Genomic DNA, 26,764 nt, shown 5'->3' with positions numbered 1-26,764 from the left:
TGAAAGGTGGAGAGTGGAAAGACGCCAGATCATCAAAGATCAAAAGGACAAGAACAAATGAAAATTTGAACAAGTGACAGCAGAGACTAACTTGGATTTAAGAAGTCTTGGACATTGGTGATACTACAGGACTATTAAAATAAACATGGGAAGGGGGAGCAGGGAGGGACTGGGATTTAGCTGCCAGGGGAAGGTTGCTAAGAGTTACCACTCAGAGATGAACTCACCTGAAGGAAATCCTGCCAGGAGCTACAAAGCTGTGCCTTTGGATCAAGCAGCCACAAGAAGGTGCATTTTAGCACAGGGAAAGCCTTTGCTCTTTCCCTGTGCCTTGTAGCTTTAAAAAACAAAATAGCCCCTAAAACAATTGGTCTCCTGTGGATGTATTTCACAAGAGTGTGACTTACCTGTAGCTGCTATACAAGAAAGGCAGCAGAAGAACTTAATGTGATCATAAAGAGGGAGGAGAAAAAAAAATCACAAAAATATTAAGGGAAAATTGAGTTGTGTGTATACAGGTTTTACCCCTTCAAATCCAGCCCTGCCAGGATGTGACATGCTATTCACACATCATACTAGGAGGAATTAGGAGTTCCCTAACCCCCTGGAATAGTGGTGAGGCTCATCCTCCTGCCACAAAAGCAGTGTGGAGAGAGACCTAAAATGGAATTTCAGTGCTCTCCAAGGTGGCTGCAATTAAGGATTACAGTAAGACCATGGTGAATCACAGGGAATGAACATCACATTTCTCAAGCAGAGCATGGCATCATCTTTTAAATGCTGATGAGGTAAATACCCACTAGACATTGTTCTGAAATAGAAGGAGCTTGGAAGGTGTTTGCTGTACCAGAGCAATTGTTCTGTGAGTGCTTTTTAGCAATGGAAGTGCTGCACACTTCTTACAGAGAGAGCTTTATTTCATTTCTGTTTCCTTAGCCTAAAAAATGAAGCTGTATACATAGAAACCAAATACATTTCTCATGGACAAGAGAGTAATAAAGTAGCATGTGTGTGAAAAGAAAGATAAGATAAAGCACAGCGTGTTCCTGCAGAATCTGGCAGCAGAAGGACAACGTGGAAGCAAAATAGTTTGCTGACAAACTAGAAAGACAAGGTTATTGATGCCTCTGAGAAAATACTCCCACAACAATCTGAAGCCTCAGATCCACTTGGCAGACAGATGGCAGCGGGATTGTTTGATACCTGATGGAAACACTTAGCAGTGACTTTTCCCATGCCAGCCGTTTTCAGCACACTTACACAAGTGTGTATCACAAGCTTTGTTCCCAAAGAGTTGAATACACCACCTGGCTTCTGCAGAAAACATCTGCTGAAAAGCAAAACTTGAGTAGTCCTTATTCCAAGTTGTTTTCTTCAGGTCAGTCTGGTCTCTCACTCCAGCTGCTTTGGCAACGGCACCTGGACAAGGACAAGAAGTATTAGGAGGAGGAAATTTCTCAGCCTTATTTACCAGGCCGGTTTAGTCCAATACAAACCCCCAGAAACTAGAATATAACAGCTGGGAACTCCAAGGAGCTCTGATTGGGAGCTCTCTTTTGTTTGGAATGCCCCACTGGATGTTTGCAATGCTTAAGGTCCAGGAAATCAGTTTGAAGGCCTTGAGTCTCACCACAGAGAGAACAAACACCCAGATCAGCTCAAGCAGCAAAACTGCATTTCAGAAATGAAGCTGAGGGAATTGAGGCAAAAAGGAGTTACCAAGATCATGGAGGATGGGCAGAATAACACCCTAATGCCCCAAATCCAAGCCAGGTGTCTGATGACAGAGGCCAAAACAGAGCCATCCCAAAAAATCCCCAAACATTCCACCAAAACAAACCACCCCAAGCCCCTAGAATGTGTCCACAGTTTCATCTTTCCATGGGCTGGGATAGCAATTGTTATCTGGCATATTTAGGATGCACCATGAATTGATCTGTCTATCTTTAACCCCACAGCTGTCATGGATAAAATCCTCCTGATCATTTTGGGGGAATGGCTGGGGTTCAGCACCACCCCTGGCACATGACAGCACCAAAGTTTCTCAACCATTGCTGTGTAAACAAGGGCTGTGCCTGGCAGAGAACGAGCTCCATTGTCCCCCAGCCTCCTGAGAGCTGGGCAGGCAGCAGCTCCCAGGGCCATGAAGGACCAGCCTTGTCACCAGCACAATCTGTGAGCTGTCCACAAGCAGGTCGTCTTGTCTGGGATGTGGAACTAAAATGCAAACCCTAGACTGACCCAGAAAGGCCAGAAATGCCCTGGGGAGAGGTCTTGGCTGCAGCCAAGTTGGAGTGGCCAGCAGAAACTCAGAACCCCAAACCTTGCCTACGGGACAGAATGTTCAGGGTAATCCTGGACCAGAATCTGAGGTCACTGCAGAACCTGCACCTGCCAAAATATCAGGACAAACTGCTCTGTCTGGAATTACTGAGGAAATAATTATTTCTTTGTAGGTATAAATGGAAGAAAAATTAGGACCGCTATATTAAAATGTCAATATTGAAAGAAATGATAATTACAAAATACTACTTGACTATTTTTAACTACAAGGGATTTTCTGTCCTCTTCCTCAAGCCTTGGCAGCACAAACAGGCATCAAGCTACAAATACATCAGCCAGCTTTTAAGATTTCTTGAATCAATGCAAGGGAATGTAACAGGTCAGGAGAACAAGAGCTTAAATCTGGTGGCCAGCATTTTGAGAAGAAGTCCATTAATTTGGTACCCAAGTGAGACCATACCCAATAGGCAGTTTTCAGTTTTGGACTGGCATTCTAAAGTCAGGATGATCTTGATCTCATTGAATTGCCAATTTTCAGTGGCAAAGTTTTACTTGAAAACAAATATAAAATCCCCTACAGTACCACTACTTTCTTCCCACAACCTTGTTCCATCTTCCCTGCTGGTGAACCTAATTTCTTTTTTCCCGTTAGCACTAGAATTTTACAATTGATCTATATAAGGACAAACGGAAGAATGAGCAGCAAAGGACCACTAAAATAATGCACTCCTTGTTACTGGGTGAGGCAGGCAGGAGCAGGGCTGCAGAGTGTGAGTCCAGGCTGGATTTCAGTGTGCGCCAAGTGCTCTCTTGTGCTAAGAAAAAACACAGCTATTGAAGAGAGAAACATGGGGTTTGTGGGAGACTGATGTGAAAAATAATACCTGTTGTACTCCTGAAATAACAGTCCCATAATACCATGGGTCTGTCATAACTAATACACTATTAGGAGCATAGAAAGGTTGAGTTTCTGTGGGTTTGTTTTCCTCCTGGGTGAATTTCTTTTCTTTTACCCTGTGGATGCAGCCAGGGATGCACAAGGCTGAGTTCCTTGTGCAAGCCATACCTCTGTGCTGCTGGGAAACAACAACCTGCATGCCAGGAGTGGCAGCCTGACACAAAAGGGTGACAATGCCATGTGCAGGTGCATTTGCCATCCCTGCCAAAGCCCAGCATTTCCAGCCAGGGCTCAGAGCACAGCAGGTGAGTGCCTTTCCCCCCTCAGAGGCACCGCTCTGCACGTACCGGCCTGAGATAGGCGACGTTGCTCTGGCGGATGTCGTTGAGGAGCTGATCTCTGGGGGTTATTTCCACCAGGGGAGGAGGTCTTCTCCTGGGAACTGGTTTGAGTGTTTTGATGACGTCCTTGAGGTTGGTTTTCTCAGCAGGCTCCACGTACTCTGGCACGGGGGGTTTGCGCTGAGTTTTCTTCAGCTTGACCACTTTGAAGCTGATGGGTTTCTCCCTGCACGGCTTCTCGGGTGCTGGTGGCCTCGTATTCTCCTGCCTTTTGTTCAGTGACACAGCTGCAGGGATGGGGGGTTTGGGGGCTTGTGGGGGCTCCTGCATCCTCAGCTGGGACAGCGGTACCCCCAGCATCTCCCACATCCCAGGAGGCAACCCAAGTCCATTCTCCAGCATGGCTATCAACTCCTTCTGCTCCTTCATCTGCTGCTGCCTTTGCCCCTCCTGCCTCTTCTGCCTCTGCTTGTCCAGGTTCCTGCTGAGCAGGTTGGTCACCACCATCCTGGGCCCCGGCAGCTCGAAGTGATAGCCCATTTTGAGGAGGGTGTTGTTGGCTTTCAGCAGCCTGGCAATCTCCATCTCTGCCTGGTGGCCCAGCAGGCCGCGCTGGTTGTGGAAGCGGAGCTCGGTCAGCGTCTCGTTGTACTGCAGGCAGCGCATGATGGCCACGATGCCTTTGCCAGAGATGAAGTTGGAGTCAATGTTCAGGGTGGTGATGCTCCTGTTCTCCCTCAGCATGTTGGCCAGCGCGAACGCCACGTTGTCGTCAGCCCCCACGTTGGCCAGGCTGAACGTTTTTACGTTCTTGTTCTTTTTCATGGCGTTGACAAAATCGATCAGCATTTCCTTGGGGACGTTTTCTATGTTGTTCAGGTTGAGCTCCTTCACGTCTGGGTTGTTTTTTCGGACTTTGTCCAAACTGTCCTCTAAATTGGTTTGATTTCCTGAGGGCCTGGCACTTATCTTCATGAAGCTGGTATCCAGCGCTAACTTCTGGGGGATGTTCAATTTCGATATTTTCTTTTCATTTTCCTTAGGCTTTTCTTTGATTTCTCCTGGTTCTGTAACTGGCTTCTGACTTATCTGGTTGATGTGACTGTTCTCATTGGTGTAATTCTCCTTTGTTTCCAATTCAGTCTCATTTTCTTCTTCTTCTTCTTCCTCATCATCATCTTCCTCTTCCTCCTCCTCCTCTGTGTCTTCTTTCTCATCCTCCTCCACCACCCTCTCCTTATCACTTCTATCTGTCTTTGTGTCCCCAGGTTGTGTTCTTGACTCGGACACGTGCTCATTTTGGTAATGTCTCTCTTTTTCCTCTGTTCCTGGCATCCTCCCTCCAGCCACCTCGCCGCCGCTGCTGGCCTCTCCTTCCATCTCCTCCGCAGCACTTCTCTGAGGAAGACAAAACCTCACAGCTGAAATAGTTGCAAAACATCTTAGTTACAATAACTTTCTGCTCAAAGAAACACTCAGCAGCTGGATTCAGATCCCTCTTTGCCCATACAGTAGTGAATAATCCTTAAAAGTGTCACTGCTGTAAATTCAGGCTACACCAGCTTGCTTGGGAACACTGGAACAACTTGTTCCTAAAGAGGCTGCAAACCAGTTTCTCATCTTTGCCTACTAAATTAAGTGCTAACAATTAAATCCTGAACATATTTAATGATATGTTAAGATGGTCTTTGAACCCTTCTGGGGGTTGAGAGTTTCTGATCCAGTGTCTCTTTCTGGATTTAGTGTAATCTTTATAATTTCTTTGACAAGAGAGTTTCCTTTGTACACCACAAAGCACTGGACATCAGGGTGACCTCCTGATGGTTTGCTCAGCCCAAGGAGGAGTGAGGAGGGCACATTGTGACCACTGTGGAATCATCAGCACAAGGGACAACAGGGCCACCTGCCCTGGCAGTCCCAGAGCATCTCACCTAAGGTAGCACCTCACTGAAGATAAAACATTAGCTCAGTTTGAGTCCAGAGATAGAAACCAGCCCCTGCACAAAGAAGGGCAGTGAGGCTTCTAACATCCAAGTAAATTAGCTGCAAACATCGACCAAGTCTAGAGACACTCCTTGCTGAGATTTTTCTTTGTCAAGCATCTTTTTGCAATCGGTTGCTCCATCACAGAGAAATGCTAATAAAGCACTAATAAAATCAAGCTATTTCCCTGAGATTTGCACTCTTCAGGCAGGACAGTGCCATGGCTTGGGCTGCACCCAAAGTCAGTGAAATGGTCCCGGTCACTTCTGCCCTTGGGGCTGTGGTGGTGGATGAGTTTGGGATGGGGATTGATGGACCAGCTGTGAATGCAGCAGCCAGCTCCACACCCAGGTTTCAGATTTAACCTCTGAAGTGTTTACAAAATTGTTTCTTTGAGCATAAGAGTGCAGGAGAAAAAATCCCACAGATTTCTCCTGGTCTCCAAAGGCAGCCCATGAAACCTGCCCTGGGAACTCTGGGATGTGCCACACTGGTGAGTATTAGCAAACCGCTGATATTTAAAACAAAAATAAAATAAATCAGTCACCTCAAATTCACTTCCAGTGAACTTCACATGCAAGTATGGATGTGTTTCATCTGGCCAAGTTTCAATTCTATTAACCTATTTTTAAGTGTAGCCCTCATCCTGAAAGTTATCTAAGTATGACCTTAACTTCATTTAAAAGTCATGGGGATAGTCAAATAAATTTAAGCATTGTATTGAGTATGGTTGAACTAGTTCAAGAGTTTGCATGCTTGGTTGTTAATGTTTCACCCTGTTAAAATACAGTGGTTTGGGATTTTTCTCCAGTACATCATTAAATTCTGTCAATTAATAATTTAATTTGTATGATTAATATAATCTTCCATGGAAAAGCAACATGGTGTTCTTCCATATGCAAAATCAAACTAATTAGAGTTACATCCTCCAAAACTGATCTTGTGACACTTTCTCAGTGATTTGCTTTACTCTAATCAGAATTAGGATTTTTTTTCTGTTAAAAAGCTTAAGTAAATATTTGGGAAAAGCAATTAAAAAATTACAAATCCTGACATCAGTCCAAGCTGGATTCTATCACTGATGAGGCTTTTAGGATTAATCTACATTCGTTTGTACTCTACCTTATGTAAGGGACAGAAGCAGAGGCAGGTTAAGGTATTAAAGCTACAAAACAGATCCCACTGCTGATGCATAATAAATATTTGTGATTTCTGCTTGTTACCTCAGAGGGCAGGAGGGTGACAGGAACTCTCTCATCCTCGAGCATGCGTCTGGATGCCTTCTGCCAGTACAGGTAATCGACCAGGGACCTGTGGTCGAAGCTGCCTGTGGGGGGTTTCTCTGTCTGATCCCTCTGTATCATTCCAGTCGGGATTTCAGGGTCTGGGGCCATGACTTCCATCTCACTCTGCAGCTCCTTCAGCTCCTCAGGGGACAGGTTAGCCAGGATTTCATCTTCATCAATGTCCTCAGGACACACGTCTTCGTCGGAGTTTTGGCCAAGTTCAGACATGTTCATTCTCTCCTTCTTCCTCTAACAGTTCTTAAACCTAAAGAGAAAGATAAATTTCAAAGGATTTTCTTTTTCCCCCCCTCGCTAGCAGTAGTTATCTGGTTAAAATGACCAGTTCATGTTTTGGTCCTGAGCTGTGGCAGCTCCTGGGCTCAGTGCGGAGCACAGCCCGTGCAGCTGAGTCTATATTAAGCTGCACTTGGCTGGATAAAGAGAATTTATGGCGATGCTCCATTTTCAGCAACCTGTCAGCTGTGCAAACCCTTCTGACATTTCAGTGCAGCTGGTGTGTCCCCCACGGAGAGAGGCAGGAGACAGACATGTTCCAGAGGATTCCTGGGACACTGCACTGCTCAGGGTGGAATCACCAGAGCAGGATGAAGGGACATCAGTGGCACCTGTGAGATGGGCAGGTGAAATCTGGCCTCTGAGAGGAATCAGAAAGGTTTCTGAGTCCATAACATCTCCAATTTATCTCAAAAGGACCAAAGACCACAGGCCCTGCACTGCTTTTGGCCAGGCCTAAGCCCTGGCTGACCATCACAGGGGGTTTGGTGTGAGTGCAGCCACCCTCTGTTGGTGACCTCTCCCAGACCTCACATCCTGGTCTGGGAAACTCCTCTGAGGTGGAAAAAGAAGGGTAGAGCTGGTACAACATGCCCCTTGTGCCTGGGGACAGAGGTCCATGCAAGGACAGGGACCAGCCCCTTGGAGCTGGCTGAGGGCAGCATTTCCCATGGCACATCCCTGCTCCAGCCAGGGGCAATGCCACTGCCTGCTTCTCGACTGGCCTGGCCCTGCCATCAGCATCATTTGCACCATCAGCTCTTCTTGGCTGACAGCTCATCTCCAGATCATCCTTCTCCTAATTTTTACCTTTTTTTTTTTTCAGAGTTAATAAGCAACTACAAAGATTTACTTTGTTATATTTGTAGACCTGATGTAACTCTCCCAACTGATTTTTTTTTCAGGTGTCCATTCATCCAAGTGCCTCCTTCTTTCTTCAGAACATTTTATATTATGCATCATATTTAATATGACACATACATATATGATATATATTAAATATCAAATTCACACAGCAAACCTCCAGCATCACCGTGTGCATGGTTTCTTTGTAACAGTAGAGCAGCAAGGGTGGCTCATTTTGCTACTCACAGTTTGGGCCGTTCATTGGATTAGGAAGATTTCCTCTCATAATTTCAAATTTTCTTTGCAGGGGTATCAAATCAAATCCTCACCTTGCAAATGCAGCTTCCATAGGAGCAAAACCATGGGGGAGAGGCTCTGAAACCATGCCCTGCCAATTTTTAAACCATATTTCTCATTACAGTCTCAACCATGCTCTGCTGGAATCTGCCAGCAGCAAAATAGGCTCTGCGTGATGATGGTGTCTCTTTGCCGTATTTTGTAACATGAAACATGGAGCTCTAAGCCCTGTTAACCTCTATTAAAAGTCCATTATCCAAAGGTCCTCATTTGATTCATGCTGTTACACAGCAGGGAAGCGGGCAAAAATTTAGGAACAGCATAAGTGGCAAAGGAAAGATAATAAATGTTTCTCACTTAAACAAGCCAAGAATGCAATGGCTCCATTTGCCCCTTTGGTATTTCAGGGATGTCCTTACCCTTGTTTTATTTTATGCAGTGGCAAGCACAACAACAGACCCACACATCAATCTATCTGCTCCAGCAGCTCTAACCCCCAGTGATTGCTGCCCATAGTAGAACCCATAAATGGTTTCCTGGTGTTCTCAAATAAATCAGTGCTCCTCAGCAGCCTGCATGCTGCTCTCCCAAACCATGCAGTTTGGGCCCCAGAAGCTGTCTGTTCAGTGCTTGCTTCTCACTTGCTGATTGCTTGCCTGTAAATAAAGCCCCATGCCACCTGCTTGGGTTTCCATGATCTTCAGCCAGGCCATCTTGGGCCATGGTCTTATCAGATCATCCAAGTTAAGCAGGGTCAAACCCATGAATTCCTCTTGAGAAGGAAAACAGAGGTACTGAGAACACTATCAGGTGTTTGAAAACCACTTTTTCTCTTAAGCAGAAATATATCACTTGTCAATACCACCATTAGGAAACTCTAAACTGGGAATGATGCCTTCTCCTTCACATGCAGAGCAAGGGGCTGCCTGGTGACACCTCTCCTGGTGACATGGGTGCTAATCCCACAGATTTCCAAGGTGGGTATCAGATTTTGCCTACTTTAGGTCTCTCCTCCATAAATTATGTTTCCAGGATGTACTTCCTTTCCTAACACACTGATTAGTGTTTGGTGTTCTGGTAACAGCACATTAGAGCAACAAACAACACCCTGGAGGTGAGGACACGCTCACAGTGGGTCTAAAACACTTTTCCAAGTCTAAACTCCCACCTTCTTCCCAAAGACATTTGTTGGTGCTCCCCTCAGAGCTTTCCAAAACAATCACACATTTCTCAACCTTCATTAAGACAGGAAAGCCACTTCCACTGGTGACACTTGCTATTTCCACACCAATCTGACACTTGTTCAGGAATCCCTGGACTAACAAGCTGCTGCACTGGTACCAGAGGGCAGAGCTGTGCCAGAGCAGCACTCAAAGCCCCAGCAGAAGACAAGAGAAGGAAAACAGGGGTGCTGAGAACTCTATCAGGTGTTTGAAAACCACTTGTGATGGTGCAGCAATCACAGAGCAATTCCTACAGGTAGTAGCAGCTCAAAACTCACACTAAGCAGGTACCCAACAAGCATTAAACAAAAGCACTTCAGACAGAGGATGAGGTCTGCCCTGGGTAATGAACCATTCTACCTCACTGCTCACTGTTTGTAAGGCAGGTACTCACATATGGATGAACTCTGCAGCCTCTCCTGCAGGATTGCTTCACCTCATTGATTTTTTTCCTCATTTAAACATTCTCTTCAAAAATTCCAATCTAGCCCTCTTGAAAGCCAAAATGTTGTCAAGTTCTTCACTTGAATATCAGCAAGGCCTGACTGCTGTGTCACCCCTTGACAGGAGGCAGCCCATGTTTCAAGTGCCTAAAACTGTTCTATTTTTAAGGTAATTGATGCTTGCCACATGCTGTGGCCAAATATTGGAGAGCAATTTCTATAATGTTTGCTTTCATTTTTTTTTGTTATAAATCCCCCCACATTCACTCCCCTCTATTACCAATCCATGGCATTCCCCAGTGCCACTGGAAGGAGTCAGGAATGTGCCCATGTAACATAACCTTGCATTACTTTTAAGAAACTCTTAGTCTAAAATTGAAAATCAGCAGCATACAGCAAGCATGTCCAGCAATGCAGTGTAACCCAATACAGGGATTATAAAGGGTCAGATGATGGGGTCTGAACAATAACAACCACTGAGCAATGGGAGCAGTCATAGAGAGACACCCTGTGGGAAAAAATCACCCACCACACCTCCAAACTCTTCCAGATATAAACATATCAGATTAAGTTTGTTGCTTAAATAGAGTAAGGACACCTGACTTTGGAGGTATTTGCCCAAGTTGTTTGACAGGGAGCTGCAAAGGCAAACCCTGTGAGAAGCAGCAGGCACAGCAGGCTGGGTCAGGGCAGGAGGGGGCAGAGGGATGGGGATCTGAGCCCTCCACTGCTGCCCCAGCTCAACCAGCCCCATGTCCCTGTGCTGAGATCCCTCATCATCTCCCATGATCTCTCCCATCATCACTGTGTTGATGTCTTGTGATTTCCTCTGCCTCTAGAGAAACAAGCAGAGCTGCATCTCCTGTTTCAGTGGGACCTGGATGCTTCTAATTTGCCCCCCCCAAAAAAGAGCTTGGTGATTTATTTATTTATTTTAGTTTCCATTTTTAGAGAAATCTGAGAGCAGCTGCAGTACCTGTGCAATAGAAAACAACCTCTGTCATCATCCACCTTCTTGATTACAGCAAAAGAAAACATCAACAAGAGTAGGAAGAAAAGGGGAGCAGGGAGAAGACTTTGGTCATGACAGAAATCAAGGACAGAACATTTCAGCCTGGGACAGGGCACTGACCACTCACAGTAGCCTGTCCAAAGCAATCCTGTAGGGAAATGCATTGGCAAGTCAGATGTGCATGTCTAGGTTTGTATGAAAAAGGGTTAAATAATCAGCAAATGGATTTCTAAATCATTTCAACTGTTTAAAAACATTTAAAAATATCAAAATCCCCATGGTTTTGGGGTAGCAGACAGCCCCACATATGAATGTTGACACTGAGATGTTGCTGGTGGGGGTCTGGAGATGACACAAAAGGCAACTGAGCTGCTCCTGGCAGTCTGGGCTGACCCAGGACAAACCTTTGCCCCATTCAGAGCCAAAACCTGTTCCAAATCTGACCCCCAAAGACTGATTTTCTGGGCCTGCTTGCCACTGAACAGCACCACACCTCCCCTGCAATTTCCCAGATCATTTTTTACTGACCACATTCTGAAGTGGCTGGAGCACAGCCAGGGGGGCTGCTCTGCACAGGTTCTGTTACCCAGAGCAGTTCTGTGGCTACAGGAGGGAGTTTCTGCTCCCAGATGTCATTTATAGCACAAACATGGGCAAAATGCTGAAACACACAGCCCTGGTTTCTGCTCACTTGGTATTTTCCTTTCCCAGCTTGTGATTTATGTGACCTTGGTGAAGCTCTTGTAAATACCTGAATGTTTTCATCCCTGGGTGGTGGTTTGTTACCTCTTCTTCCCAAAGCACAGTGCTAACAGCTGCCAAAAGGAGGAGAAAACCAGCCTGTGGTGAATAAAACCAGGTCTGTGAGAGACCAAGAGTAATTTTGTTATTTTATGGGGAGCAGGCAATTCATGATGTTTGTTACCTGACCACGACTTCAGGGACTGAGCTATGGCTCTACCTGGGGCTCCTCACCCATGGGCAAACCCAGAAGGTGTCTGAGCTGCCTCAGTGTGGCTTTGCTTGCTTGGGGACAGAGCTGAGGCTGTTATGGGGACACTGAGCCCTGCACAGGGACTGCCTGGGGCAGCACTGGCTCCTGTCTGATGGGCACAGCTGGGCTGGGCACGAGGCACACACGGTGCTGAACCTCACACTGCCCATGGGCACTGCACAGGGCATTCACCCAAATGTTTACTGCTACTAACAGAGGGCTTGCCATTCCAAATCTTTGTGCAAAACAGGCTCAGAGATTCAATACTTGCATCAGAAATGCGAGCTCAGACCTTGAGACAAGACATTCATCTCCTTGAGAACTGTGTGAGAACCTGTCTGTGACAGCATGTGCAATTCAGCAGCTATTTACTGCTAACTCTACCGTTATTCTCACAATTTATCTGTGCTCTGGGTTTGCAGGGAAAAAAAACCACAAAAACCAAAACCTAGGAATGACAAAAGCCTCATGCTAAAAGCAGTGGCTAGAATTAAATGTTAAAATATACCCTTTCTTTTAGGCCAAATCTCTATTTTCACTCTCAATGTTGCCTGGCAGCACTATTAAATCAGAACTGCAATAACACAATGTCAAGGATTCTTCAAAAAGCAACAACAAAACCTTTGCAAGGAGCAATCACCTCCACATTTATATGAAACACTGAATTCAGCATAAGCAGATCAGATGAGAAACAGAGTCATCTGTTACAGACACTTTTTCATAAAAATATTTTCTTTAGGATTTTCCTTTCTGGGAAGCTGAGGCTTCAGAAAAAAGAATGTAAACAATGGTTATCTGCTGCTGTGGAATGCAACAGGTGCATCTGTGATTGGCCCATGTTGGATGTGTATAATTAATGGCCAATCAAAGATCGAGCTCTCTCTGGGACAGAGTTGGAGAGAGCTCCTTTATTATTCATTCTTTTCTATTCTTAGCTTAGCTAGCCTTCTGAGAACTTTTCCTTCTATTTCTTTTAGTAGAGTTATAATGTAGCATATATATAATAAAATAATAAATCAAGCCTTCTGAACATGAGGTCAACATTCTCGTCTCTCTCTTCATCCTGCAACCCTTGTGACCACCGTCACAATGATCCTAGGAAACAATGTCACCCTTCACACCGAAATAGGGTGTATCTTTCTTTTACAGCATCCAAACCTATCCCAGCCTCACACCTCGTGCCCTCCTGCCACCAGGATGTGCCCACAGGCAGGGATGCTGCAAAGGCCACGTGGGCACCTTGTCCTGCACACATGGGGCACGTCCTGCCCTAACCTCAGGCTGCAGCAGGTGCAAGGATTTCTTCTAGAGTTACTCCAGCTGAGCCCTGGCTGGCTGCAAACTCCATCTGCAGCTCTTTGGTGGCACTCTAATGATGCAACAGAAACTGAGACTCCTCCCTGCTGTGCTGAACAGGGCAGGAGGTGCCCAGGGAGGCAGAGCACATCCCTCTGCAGCCAAGCACCTGCTGAAGGATTTATGGTGATGCCCTTCATCACAGGGGACAGGCAGGGTTAACCAAGGATGGATGGCAAGGAGCTGCTGCTTGTCAGGAGTCTTGCTTCTGTGTCATTGGAACCCTGACCTGTGAGCCGTGTGTCCTCCTGGGCCACCAGCACTGACCACAACTCACTCTGCCCCTTGTCCAAGCAGGAAATGTCACCTCAGCCTTCATGTGCTCCAGCAGAGCACAGGGTTAAAAACTTTGATGATAAAAAAAGAGATTTCACTACTCAGCAGGTGAGTGTGACGGTGTTCACAGGGGTTTTCAGGATGAGGGAAGAGATGGAGATCTGATTCCATATTTCAGAAGGCTTGATTTATTATTTTATGATATATATATATATTACATTAAAACTATACTAAAAAGAACAGAAGGAAAAGTTTCATCTCAGAAAGCTAGCTAAGCTAAGAATAGAAAAGAATAAATAACAAAAGTTTGTGTCTTGGACAGAGAGTCCAAGCTAACTGGGCTGTGGTTGGCCATTAATTGCAAACATCTAAGCTGGGCCAAACACAGATGCACCTGTTGCATTCCACAGCAGCAGATAACCATTGTTTACATTTTGTTCCTGAGGCCTCTCAGCTTCTCAGCAGGAAAAATCCTAGTGAAAGGATTTTCATGAAAAGACATCTGTGACAGGTGAGTCCCTGCTGTAGCTGAGACTGTCAGTTTTATACCTTAAAAATGTATTAAATATGACAGAAAAGTACAAAGGAGATGGAAGAAGAGTGTAGAATGCAGAAACCTTCCCAGGAGTAGTGTGAACATATCCAGACAGTGCCAGGCAAGCACAGGGAGCTGCTCCCCAGGCTGAGGAGCTCTCCTGCAATGATCCCAAAGCCCAGAAGATGGAGCAAACCTTCAGTGATTACAGGATTTCCTACACACGTTTTGGGATGGGCTGGGTCATGGTGGAGGCCTTTAACCCACCCAGGAGCTACAAACATTGCTGCTGCATTCTTCACACTTACTTGAGCAAGTCCAAGGTCACAAAGGAGAAGTCAGCAGAAACCTGCAAGAGTCACCTTGGCCAGAAAGTTTCACATAAGTATACTCAGGTGAATTTTAAAGATTAGTGGTGTTAAAAGAATTTCCTGTGTTGGAGAAGGGACTCCTGGTCTGAGCCCCATCCCTCCTGGTCCCTGCACTGGAGGAATGTCCAGCACCAGCCTCCCACAGGGCTCTGGTAACTCCCATCAGTGCTTGTCCTCCCTTATCTCAGTGTTTTTGTTCAAAACAGCAGAGAAGCAGCAGACAGTAATTAAAAATATCAGGCATGGCTTGTTTTAGCCTAGTGCCCAAATTCCTTTTTAAGGATTCCTGGCAAGGAGTGGGTCTTCTTTTTAACTCAAAGCACTCCAAAGCACTCCATTACACACAGATTTAAGTGGGGTTTTATTTCCCCTCCACACTCCCATCAGCAGCATCTACCTTCTGAAGAGAAAGATGTTTGTAAAATCAAACCCTGTGGGTCTGGTGTTTCACCTTGTTCACCTCCTGGCTTTGTTCTGATATTACCAAATAAGAATTTCTGATATTTCTTCACACTGGAAGGGTGAGGGAGGATTCCAGAGGAGCACAAGAGGCAGGACTGCTCCTCTCTCCAACTCTGCTGTCAGGCACTAGATGTCCTCAGTTATCCTGGAGAGGCAGGCTGTGGTTAAACAGCTCCACACAGATGAGATCGGAATTCAAACAAAGCACAGGCAATTTGTATTTCAGCTGTGAACAAATAAGATCATGATTACAAGTATGTCTTTATGACCTTTTCAGCTGCAGTTGTTTCTGTGAACAGTTGTACACCTGCATCAAAAGATCACTCCAGAAATGCAACAAAGCAAGCTGGGAATCTGCCAAGGCCAAAGTTAAAAGTCCTGGGGAACAACTGGGTGCAGCAGCAGCTCCCCTGATAGGCAGGAGATGCCACAGAGACATCGTGGTCTCCCTTTCTCTCCCTGTGCCACCCAAGACTGACCCTAAGCAACACCTGAGAAAAGCTGGATATTCTTATTCTCTTCTTCTGGGCCTCCTTCTTCACTTTGTGTTTCCACCCGTCACAGAAGTTCCTAAAAACAAAGCCCTTGTAAAGCCAGGCATGTGGAGAATGACAAGAGGGGCTTGAGAGCCACAGCTCCACCACCCCTGTTCCATTTCCAGCTCCTCTGCTCGGCTCTTGCTAACTGGAAACTGCAACCAGGCTCTGAGCTCAACCCAAACCCACCTCAAATCCCCATCTTCTCAACAACTGCACCCAAAATCACCCTGGTGCTGTCCCAGCAAGCCAGGCTGAGTGCCAGGGCTGTGCCAACACGGATGTGCTGGGCTGAGCTAAATCCTGAAAGCTGTCAGAAAAACCAACACAGAACTCTGTGGGTGCAGCATTAAAACAAAAGATTGCAAACAAAGCTTTAAACGGGGAACAAGCCTTGTTACACATCTCATTTCCTTTTTGCAGGAAAGGCTTTGATAGTGCCGATTCCATGAGCTCTGGGTAAGGAACTGGAGACTTGGGACCACTCAGCTTCCTGCTCCAAGCACTGTGGTTTGTAGCAGCAGGGAGCAGTCAGGGCATGAAGAACTTGCCAGCAGACAAACCTCACATGCTGCTTGGAGAAATGCAAAAGTACAGCATCATGGGGGTAATTTTAATGGGCACACCTGCAGGTTTTTTAAAACACCTATTTTCACCAGCAACCTGGAACAAAGAATAACATTCAGTGGTGGTTGTGAAATTTATGGACACCTCAAAAAGTAGGTAATGACAACTCTGAAGAGAGTAAAACTGAATAACCTCAGCTACTGGGTGCCCAGGCTGCAGAAGCAGTTGTACATCTGAAACCCAAGTCACTCTTACAGACAGGGGGTGTCTCAGCGGGCACAAACTCCAAACAGGACCCAGCAGGTGAGCAACCCAAACCCTAAAAGCCACGTTCCAAATGGGAAAGGCTGTGGCAATTCCTAAGTGCAAGGAGAGATGAGTGAAAAGCATTTTCAACAACACAAGGACACCTCTGTGTCTGTATCACTGGAGGGATGCTGACAGAGCCCAGCTTGGCTTCCTCAGTACAGCTGACAGAGAAGCAGAAATTCTGACCTGATATTCTGATGTTTTGGGATCTCTGACCTGCCTGGGGCCAGCCTTCCTTCAGATGAGACCACTGACCCTCTGCAGCCCAGCCAACACCACCGGCCAAAAGACATCAGACCACGGTGATTTGCTTCAAAGCCCTGCAATAACACACACTGCACATTCCCAAGCACTCAAGGAGAAACAGGAGGAATGCTGAAGTGGTTTTGGTAGCACACTTTTCAGTTTATTGACCTATACAAAATAATAGGTCTAAAAAATTCAGGAGTAGTAAAAGAATAAGCAAAAAGAGCTCTCGCATTTCTAGAAGGCTATACAAATATGCAAAACCAAGGAAATAAGTTATTTTTTATTTTGTTTTTGTTCGTTTAATTCCAAATTGCGACTCTAATAATACAAACAACTAAGTACCAGCTTAACAAGTGTGTCCTTCTGTATATATTACATGCTCTGGAATACTGGTAAAAAAGGTCAAAAAAGTTTATCAGAAACCTTTCTATTCACAATATGAACAAGGAGTAACTAATCTTCTGTATAAAAGAACAAAAGAGCACCATTTCTGGAATCCTGAAGCACAGTACAGCTGAGAAACGAGAGAGATTTTACCATATGCAGACGAGTCATCAGGAATCAGGCAGGATAACCCCGTGCCAGTTTGTTCCTACAGATGGATGACCTGAGGTAGGTTTATCCCTCTTAAATCCAGACTGCAGTCATGTGTTTTTTTCCTACACAAATGGTTCTGTGAAAAGGTTCTGTTCTGCCACTCAGTGACTCTGCAACGCACCTGGCAGTTCAGGTGACTCCTGGTACAATCCTAATGCCCCTCATTTTAAGGCACCCACTTGGCTGTTTGTGTTTGCATCCACCTTAGAACACTGGCCACTGCTACCAAATCGTTCCTGGGGCTCCCCACTGCAGATGCTTGACCCACTGTGGCACAGCAACCTGTCATTGTCACCACTGAACAGGGGTCACTGTGCAGCCACGGTGAAAATTTGCCTACTCCTCCACACAGTGAGGCTGTACCATGGAAAGGTCATTAAATGGGCCATAATTAATTATGTTTTATCATGGAAAAGAGAATTCAAAGTTCACTGCTTCTGTTTCCAAATCCACAACTAGCTATTAGTTTTACACGATGTATGCGTCAGCAAATTTTTTTTCTTTCCAGAACTTGCTTGTGGTGCTAACAAACACTCTTAACAACACCCCAAAAACTAGACAGACTCATTCAAACCTCCATAATAAAAAAACTCCAGCCTTCCTTCAAGTAATGTTCCAATACTGATTCAGTCACCCTTTGCCTCACTCACACACACACATCTATCCTTCATAAGCCTATGAAACCTCTTCCAGGTCCTCATAAGCCATGGCAGAATAAATTTTCATTTTTTCTTCTTCTTTCAGACATCAGACTTGTGCTCTTATAAATCCCGGTTTTTCCATAAGAGTCTCCTTTTCACATTTTTATTTTTTTTCTCTGAGGTTTGCCTTCAACACCTTCCAATCTTCCCAAAAAGTGCTTGCTAAATATAAATACTTCAACCAAGTGCTGCAGCTGCTCGTAGATGAACTGTGGCTTGCCCTGGGCTGTACGGATTCACAAAGAGACGCCATTCGTGGTAAGACTTTGTCAGTTTGCTACAGTCCCTCTGAATGCTGAATTCCACCTTTCCCAGCAGGACAAACAGCCTCTGCTTCCTCTTTTTGTTCCTTTTGCAAAGTTCCACCCGAGGCCGGGTGCGGCGTTCTGTGCAAGGCACGCGGGGGTAGAGGGAGGGAGGGAGTGAGTGAGGGGCTGCACGGGGGCTACACCAGCGTCCCGGGCTTGGAGTCCTCGTGCCAGAACAGCCTCTGCTCACTGCTGGGCAGCTCTGCCTCCAGGCCATCCTCCTCGTCCCCTCCCAGCTGGCTCGGCTCCACGTAGGTCCTGCAACACAGACAGGGCACCAGCGTCAGCCGAGGGTCCTCCCCATGCACCTCCCTTGGGCTCAGAGCGATGCTGGATATTTTGAGTTTGCCTCCAAGCACAAACTCATTTTTGTGCTGTAATCAGTAAAGCTGTCTGCCAGAGTAATCCCAACTGCTCCAAACTGTCATAGTATCACAGACTGGTTTGGCTTGGAGGGATTTTAAAGCTCACCTTGTTCCAACATCCCTGCCCTGGGCAGGGACACCTTCCACTACACCACATTGCTCCAAGCCCCATCCAACCTGCCTTGAGCTCTGTCAAGGCTGTTGGGTGTACTGATTGCTTGTTTGCCATAATCACATTAAAGTAGAAAATAAAGCAGATGAACAATCAGACAAGTGATTAAGAATGTGGAAAATTAATAGCTAATGAACCTCATTTAGATAAAGCTGCTAATACAAGCAGAATTTTCAAAGCTCAATTATGAGAAATTAAAAAATTAGTAGAAACAGTATTTTTAAACACTGTTGCCATAGATATTTTAAATCACTTCAGTAAAACAGCCCATAGCACTTAGCTTAGAAAAAAAAGATCTAGCAGCAGCTTTTATGTATTCCCTTACACTTTCATTTATTTTAAAACAAACAGAATTAAAAATTCAGTATTTTCACACAAGTCGGTCTGGCAGCAAGCACAAACTGCAACCCACAAAGCAGGAGGCACACGTGGGGTACTTATTACACTGAGCATAAGTGCATTTCAATGTGATGGCATTTGTGGGGGCAGAGCCATTCCCCAGGGCAGGAGCTTTCTGTCCTCACAGCCAAGTGCTCTGCAGTGCGGGGCGACAAATCCAAACACAAAACTGCCCTCACAACACCAATTTTCTAAATACCCTTCATCCTGGCTCTTTGAAATCAAGCTGATTTGCTCAGATTTAAGAGGCAGTGACATGCAGGAGGAAGGGCAGGAAAATCTTCAGGTATTCCACTCACCTGCTCTGCAAAGGAAGGTTGCCATAAACATTCCCGTAACAGCTGGCGTAGGAGGAATGAGACAACGTATCGTAGTCTGAAAGTCCCAGTGCAACGGGGGTTCTCCAGTTCCCAGCAGTGTTTGTAGAAGATGCTGGAATTAAAAAAAGGATTACAACAAATTATACCTTTCTTAGAACAAATTACACCTTTCTTTAGCTAAATCAGCTGAGGCAAACAAATCTCATCAATGATCTGTATGGGGTTTTGCAGGACACAGGCAGACAATGCAAACACAAAATATGATTTACAAGACCTGTAAAGGTGGTATTCTGGAGCTCTTAAAGTGCTTGCTGACACATTCAGTGATGCTCACTAGGCTTTATTTTGGAAGCCATCACAGCCACTGCATTTACATGGCATGAAGCTTTGTACACTGCTTCTAGTTGCTAAAAATACCTGTTTGAAACTCAAATGCTCTTTGTCCTTCTCTGGGTTACTGTGCTTGCACAAAGAGCAAAAGGCTGATTTACCCTTAGGAGAAGATAACAAGCAAGACTTTCCATCCAAGAACAGAACAAGATCCTACTTGGCTCCTCATGCACCTTTCAGGACAGAGCTCTGCTGACTCCGAGGCAGTGATGGGGCAGAGCTGACAGCACAGCAGGGACTTACAAAACCACTGGGCACAGATGAAATCAGACCTTACCCGAAGAGAAAGATGACACCCGACTGCTGGGTGAGCACGGCGTCTGCAGAGCAGCAAAGCCCAAACTCCTCTGAGACCCTCGGTCAGACTCAAAGCCCGCCTGCAGGCCGTGACCCTGCTCCTTCTGGCTGGAGGCACGCTGGTACCAGCCCCGGAGATGCTCTGCTACTAAGGCCTTGTGAATGTTTTTGGTTATGTGCTCCGTTTTAGCCACCTGCTTCCTGGGGAGCCTGAGGGTGGCGTAGGGGTTGTGTGGGACTCTGTCCACCTCGTCCTCGTGGTAGGAGCGGAATTCCCGGTACCGCTCGTAGCCGTAGTGCGCCGAGGAGCGGTACGAGGGGTTCACGCTGTACTGCCCCTCCGTGTCACTCTCATAAACGTACCCCCCGTTGTAATAAACGTCAGGCTCAGTGTAAGGGGAGTACCCAGGAATGTAGTAATTAGAGGAAGGCTGCTCCTGGTTTTTGTGGAAGACAGCGCTGCGGGCGTCCTTGTGCGCCAGGTTCGGCATGCTCCCCGAACTCGCGGCGGAAATGTTGTGTTTCTTGGAGCGCCTCCGGCCCCTGGTCCTGTTGTCGAGGGTCTGGGTGGTGTAATAGGGGTTGGGAGTGGGTGTCACGCAGTAATACTCTGCACTGGACTGGCTGGTGTAGGATGATCCGTCGTCCAGGATCTCTGTGCTGCTGCTCCGCTGGGACTTGCAGAGCGAGAAGGCGGGCTTGTCAGCGGGAGCCTCGGACAGCAGGTGGGTCTGGGACTCCAGGCTCCCGCTGCGCTGCCGGCAGTGGCGCGGGGAAACATCTGGCCTGCAACAACGCAGATGTTGGCTGGTTAAAGGCAAGTCTCACACAAATAAACACTCAGAGCATGCAAGGACAGGTCAGCTGCCTCCCCAGCCCAAGCACAACGCAAATCCAGCCTTATGTTTCCACACAGAGTATTTGCAATGCACAGAACTCAGTTTGGCTGAATTTTGTATTGGCTGCAACAGCAGGAGATCTGCCTTATAATAATCTGTCAGGCTGAGCAAGGTTAATCTGTGACAGGGACACACTGAGCTAAGGTCACAAACACACATTTGGTAATGATTTACGGGAGGGCTCCCTCAATCACCTGCAAACCTGCTGCTATTGATGTGCTCCATGGAGCTGTTCTAGCTCAAAGTGTCCAAATGCCATAGATACACACAGCCAACACTGATAATGGAAGCTGTCTGAATCCCAGTAGCTCTGCTTGTAAACAGAGAACTCTTCATCAGTAAACATAAGGTAAACATCAGAACTCTCCATCTCCATTCCTTTATAAAAGGAATAGCTTAGACAAGTAACAAGCTTGGAGCACAACATGCAAAGATGGGTTTCCTTTGGATCTGCCTCTCAAGGCTGCATTACCCCACCAAACACACCTTGAGCTCTTGATAACATTCTGAGAGATGCTTAGCATCTCTCCTTCTCCACCATGGACTGGCTTCCCACAGTAATACCTCCACCCAACATTCAGAAAGCAGTGGGAATCCTTACACTGGGTACAGCTGCTAGCACCAGATCTGACATGATCACACACGACATGACCACACAATCATCTGCAAACCTACTGCTCTTGATGTACTCCAGGGAGCTGTTATAGCTCATAAAGTGCTCAAATCCCATAGATTTGGGATGGACACACAGCTGACACTAACGATGGGAGCTGTCTGAATCCCAGTAACTCTGCTTGTAAACAGAGAACTCTCCATCAGGCCTCACATGAATTATATCAGCTCTGACAAAGCACCTGCTGAAACACAGATACCCCGCCGTGGCAAAACCGCCCAGCCATCAACCCTCTGCCCTCTTAACACCGTTTGCTTTCACTCCTGTGCCTCCCCAGCCAGGTGTGGCACCCAAAGCAGAGGTTCCTTACTGCAGGTGGCTGCTGCTGTAGGCGTTGCGGGTCAGCACGGGGGTGGTGGGCATGCTCCTGCCGCCCTGCGGCGGCGCCGGCCGCTCCAGCGCGCGGAACGGGCTGCTGTGCGTCGAGAGCGTGTCCCTGCAGCAAAGGGGACACACACAGTGAGGTTAAACATCCCCCCACAAGTCACAGCACACCCACTACAGGCACCTGAGGTCTTGGAGAAGCAAAAGGAAGGGTGGAATGTCGCCCTGATTTTTTTAAGTTTTTCTAAGCCTTCTGATGTTGATGTTCTTGTAACGAACTTTCTCACGCACTTTCTGTAAATAGCTCATTGTTCTGCATTCTTTTATGGAGGAGGAGAAATCTGATGGACTGTTGGTTTGTCCAGTGTCATTGGAGAGGTGGGCACTGTCACCTCCAATCCACTGTCACTTGTGGAAAACTGTAAATGTTGGAGTTAGAAAATAAACTTCCCTTTTCTTCTTCACCTTGAGAGCAGCAGTGTGAGCTTGTGTTCGTGTCCTACAGTGACAGTGAAACAAACGTAAGTGGATGTGTGACAAAGAGAGTTGGTAAATAGGAAGAAAAATGTAATCCCTTCCTGTGGTTAAAGGGAGGTGTTCACAGGATCAGCAGCAGGACAAGCTGCTGCCAAAGGAGAGAACCACAGAGGAGAGACAGAGCAGGTAACAGAGCAGCAAAAAAATGAGGCTTTCAAATGAAGCACATGGGTATATATGGCTATAATTTGACTTCTGAACTTCATGCAGAGGAGTGTTCTGCCAGTCTTGAGGGACAGATGAGAAAAAAAGCAAGACATGGCATTGCTCAAAACTCTAAAACATTTTTAATTGTCTCTTCAACAGCCTGTTCACCCAAGACGGTCCAAGAAATCTCAGGATCAGTAGGAATCCCTACACTGGGTACAGCTGTATGCACCAGATCTCACATGATCACACAATCACCTGCTAACCTACTGCTCTTGATGTGCTCCATGGAGCTGTTCTAGCTAATAAAGTGCTCAAATCCCATAGATTTAGGCTGGAGACACAGCTGACACCAATGATGGGAGCTGTCTGAATTCCGGTAACTCTGCTTATAAACAGAGAATTCTCCATCAGGCCTCACATGAATGATGTCTGCTCTGATAATGTACCTGCTGAAACACTGATACCATCAGGAGGGATGGGGAGGGTTTGGTGCTGTCTGAATCCACTAAGCACAGCCATCAGGAAAATGACAAGTTGTTAAATGAACACTGAAAAAACCCCAGAAACTGACACAAAGAATGACAGCACCAGCAACTCCTTAAATGCAGCCCTTGCTATTATATTTCTCACCCATCTCAAACCTCTTCACAAAAATTATAGTACTCTTTGGTGTGAGATACTGTGTCAACTGCTTATGCACATTTTGGGGAGCTCAATTTGAAACTTCAGCTCCCATCTCCAAACCCTGTAATCCCAGAGGAGCAAGGAGCAGTGGGCTCTGCTGGGATGCTCAGCAGGGACAGGAGCAGCTCATGGCAGCAGGTGCAGAGCGCAGCAGCAGTGAGATTTGCCTACCTGGAGTGTCTGCTTTCCAAGAGCTGCTCGTTTATGGATGACTTCCTGAGGTGAATTCTCTCCACGCCAAGGGACTTTGGTGGGGGAAGCCTTGGAGAAAGCTGTGCAGAGCTGGGTCTCTGTGCTGCTGCAGGAAGGGATTCACTGACTGTTGGAAAGGAATAGGCACTCTGTTAGAGCAAAATCCCTGATATTTCTGCCCTGTGTGCAAATCTGTGGCCCCTAAGGAGAAGCACTTTGCAGTGCAGAGACAATGACAGGAGCTGTGGGTCTAGAAGAGATTTCCTGCCTGCACTGAGCTCTCTGCACACAGACAGGACATTGTGGAGGCTCCTACAGATCCCAGCAGCACTGGGACTACACCCAGCTTGGGGCTGTGCCAGATCACAGAATGGGAAAACATCTGTTTGCAGAGCAATCCTTCCCAGAGCCAAGCAGACAAGCTCAGCCTCTGCAAAGGCCAGTTCCTCTCCCTCAGCTTCCAGCTCTTGAAAATGACATTTTAAGAATTAGTTTTGAAACACAACCTGAAAGAGACTGACTTCAAAAGCGACTGAATGAGCAAAGGGAACTGACAGACACATTTGGCTGAAGGCAATTGGGAAGGTGCTGGTTTGATCCTTGTTCTCACTTTGCTTAGGGCACAACCAGGTCCCGACAGAGCCAACAGGAAACTCCAACTAATACATATAAATGCAGGACCAGCACCACAGAGAACACCTTCACAAGCCTGGCTGCACTTCTACTTGTACAAGCAGGAATCAGGTGTAAATTCATTTTATGGCACCACCTGGTTTGTACAAGTCTAAAACTGGGACAAAGTGAGATCAGAATCAGGCCCAAACCGAAAAGTGAGTAATAATTTAGATAATGTTTGTCCCCAAATGATGATTATCCAGTTTAAGGGAGAGGCAGGCCAAGTCCTTTCCACCTTGTGGAACAGGGTGTGAGTGTGTCTGTGGGTGTGTGTGTGAAATGAGTAAGCTGAGCAAACACCAACCCATGCAAGATGCAAGCTCACCAGGGAGCAGATAAACGTAAATAGAGCGTTAGTATCTGTGACTATTGCACCTTTCTCTAAGTTTTATGGTGGCTGTGAGGGCAGAAGGGCTGGGCTAATTCTCCCAATTTGTAAGTCCTTCAGTTCTAGGCCAGGCCCTAGGGACAACAGATTTGACACTCACAGTGTCCTCAGCTTGCAGGTTGGTCATGTTAAAACCAACTTCCTTCTCTGAAGATGACTCAGGCCAGCTCACAGAGCAGAACCCTTCAGAAACTAACCCATTAAGAGGAAGGACATTCCTGAGTAGCTATTTTTTCCTCTGCTATAAAGTAATTTATCATCAAAAGCCATCAAAATTAGAAAATAATATAATGACTGGAAGGGACAGGGAGTTTCATTCCAACTCCCTGTCATGGGCAGGGACACCTTCCTCTAAAAGGTTTTGCTCAAAGTCCTGTCCAGCCTGGCCTTGAACATTCCCAGGGATGGGACATGCTAAAGGACATGAAGTCAAAGAAACATCTCTGAATTGACAAACTTCTTGGGGAAAAAAAAAGGATAAGCATCATACCATCATCATAGGTGGTTGTGTCTGACAGGGAGCTGCTCTCGGATGGAATTATGTCATCTGTGAATAAAAACAAACACTTTAAGCATAAAAGAGCCAACATCAACTTACAAACAACTTAATACAGTTTATTTTCTAGAGTTTCAGAGCCAGCTGATACTTGTAACACTGCAATCCTTACTCTTTAGCCTAAAGACAGTCCTGGTGCATCATCACTGTGTGTGCTCACTGCAGTTCAGCAAGCGACCCAGGTAATTATCAAAGGAGATTTTTTTTTTCTTTTTTTAATCTGCAGCAGGAATCAGGCCAAGATTTACAAAGGTGTTTTCCACCCCACTTCCAACAGATCTCACAGGGTGTTTTGGTGCTTCAGTAGGAGTCAGGAGCCTACACAGACATGCAGATCTTGGCTGTTAGCAGCTAATCTCCTCTAGGTACACCTGAAACCCCACCAGGTAGGTACAAAAAAGCCTTTTAAAATTTGGCACTCACTTTTGAGTGTTTCATCAGCACACAGATCCTGTTTCAATTAAAATAAGATCAATCCAGAGTAGTTCCACTGATTTCTATCAAGGTATTGCAAATTCCAGCAACACAGAAAACAGGAACTGTTGCATGGGCGTACTAATTTTTTGGTTTTTTTTACATTTTGTTGTTTATTCACAGCGCTTGACTGTACCTGTCTCACCTTGATGCTACACAATGAGAAGCAGCCTGTCCTCACTCAGGTTTGGAGCAGACCACCAGCAGCAGAGAAATGAGGCTGAACTAGAGATAATTAACCCATGGACAGCTCAATCCCTAGGCTGGTTCTGACAAGATATGGCACAAAATCTCCATGAATCTTCAAGCATGGGAGAAAGGAAGCAATAAAAAATGAGAGTGGCAGCCACTTTGTGCATGACACCTGCCTGTGCCCCCAGTGCAATGTGCACTGCTGCTGCTGTCACAGCTTGCTGCCAGCAAAGCTCTGGTTACAAGAATGCAGCAAAGAGAGCAGCTGCTCAAAAACAGCAAAAACCAGCACTGGCCCCTGCCCTGGGGGGATTGTCAGACCACCGAGGATGGGCTGCAGCTCTGCTTGCAACCTGACACTGGGAAACAGCTCCAGGGGAGCTGATTAATGTGGGTTTGACCACAGGGTGGTAAAACAAGGAACTGGGCCCAGAGTGGGGAGGAACAAAGGCTGCTGAGGGAAAGAAAAAAGCCAGCCTAAAGCTACAGGGCTGGGCTCAGGGGGGTGTGCAGTGCTGACATACTCAGACATGGTGACATATCTGAATTGAAATCCCAGGTCTGTGAAACTCCCTGCAAAGGAGGAAGAAACTCTGGGCTAGAGAGGGAGGAAAAGGAAGAGAAAGTGGAACACGGAAAGCAGTCCAGTATGTCCTTCACCTCCTATCCCTTGGGGCTGGAAACGGCTATGGCTTGGTTCAATAAATCAGTGGGACTGTTTAACATATTGCTTCCAACAAGTAATTCCCCGAACTCACAGACTCGAGTGACTCATCACTGCTGAGCCTCCTGAAACCCAGACCTGGAGCTCGAGAGCACTGCTGGTGACGGTGACAAGGTTACACATAAAAATCAATTATTGAGCAGGGCACAGCTCTGCTCCAGGTAAACAAACACACACTGCAGGCTG

General features: G+C 46.3%; 2 protein-coding genes across 9 annotated transcripts in view; both read right to left on the bottom strand.

The window, feature by feature from the left end:
• Positions 1 to 1,137: 1,137 nt before the first annotated feature.
• On the bottom strand, positions 1,138 to 14,490 carry LMOD3 (leiomodin 3). The gene is made up of 4 exons (XM_064724050.1): positions 14,376 to 14,490; positions 6,729 to 7,056; positions 3,529 to 4,920; positions 1,138 to 1,419 (listed from the first exon to the last, which is right to left on the bottom strand). The coding sequence occupies exons 2-4, from the start codon at positions 7,023 to 7,025 to the stop codon at positions 1,393 to 1,395; spliced, it is 1,716 nt and encodes a 571-aa protein (XP_064580120.1). The 5' UTR covers positions 7,026 to 7,056; positions 14,376 to 14,490; the 3' UTR covers positions 1,138 to 1,392.
• A 2,219-nt stretch (positions 14,491 to 16,709) lies between these two features.
• Positions 16,710 to 26,764, bottom strand: part of FRMD4B (FERM domain containing 4B) — a 132,410-nt gene continuing 122,355 nt past the window's right edge. For all 8 annotated transcript variants that reach the window (XM_064724094.1, XM_064724090.1, XM_064724095.1 and 5 more), the window contains 6 exons: positions 25,123 to 25,179; positions 23,549 to 23,696; positions 21,993 to 22,118; positions 20,091 to 20,896; positions 19,403 to 19,535; positions 16,710 to 18,425 (listed from right to left, as the gene is read on the bottom strand). In XM_064724094.1, the coding sequence (XP_064580164.1) occupies positions 18,305 to 18,425; positions 19,403 to 19,535; positions 20,091 to 20,896; positions 21,993 to 22,118; positions 23,549 to 23,696; positions 25,123 to 25,179 (1,391 nt within the window). In that variant the 3' untranslated portion in view covers positions 16,710 to 18,304. The remainder of the gene's footprint in view (positions 18,426 to 19,402; positions 19,536 to 20,090; positions 20,897 to 21,992; positions 22,119 to 23,548; positions 23,697 to 25,122; positions 25,180 to 26,764) is intronic.

The sequence above is a fragment of the Zonotrichia leucophrys genome, chromosome 12 (genome assembly GCF_028769735.1).
Source record: "Zonotrichia leucophrys gambelii isolate GWCS_2022_RI chromosome 12, RI_Zleu_2.0, whole genome shotgun sequence".
Taxonomy (NCBI): domain Eukaryota; kingdom Metazoa; phylum Chordata; class Aves; order Passeriformes; family Passerellidae; genus Zonotrichia; species Zonotrichia leucophrys.
Note: the sequence above shows the minus strand (reverse complement) of the source record. Positions and strands in the feature narration are given on the sequence as shown.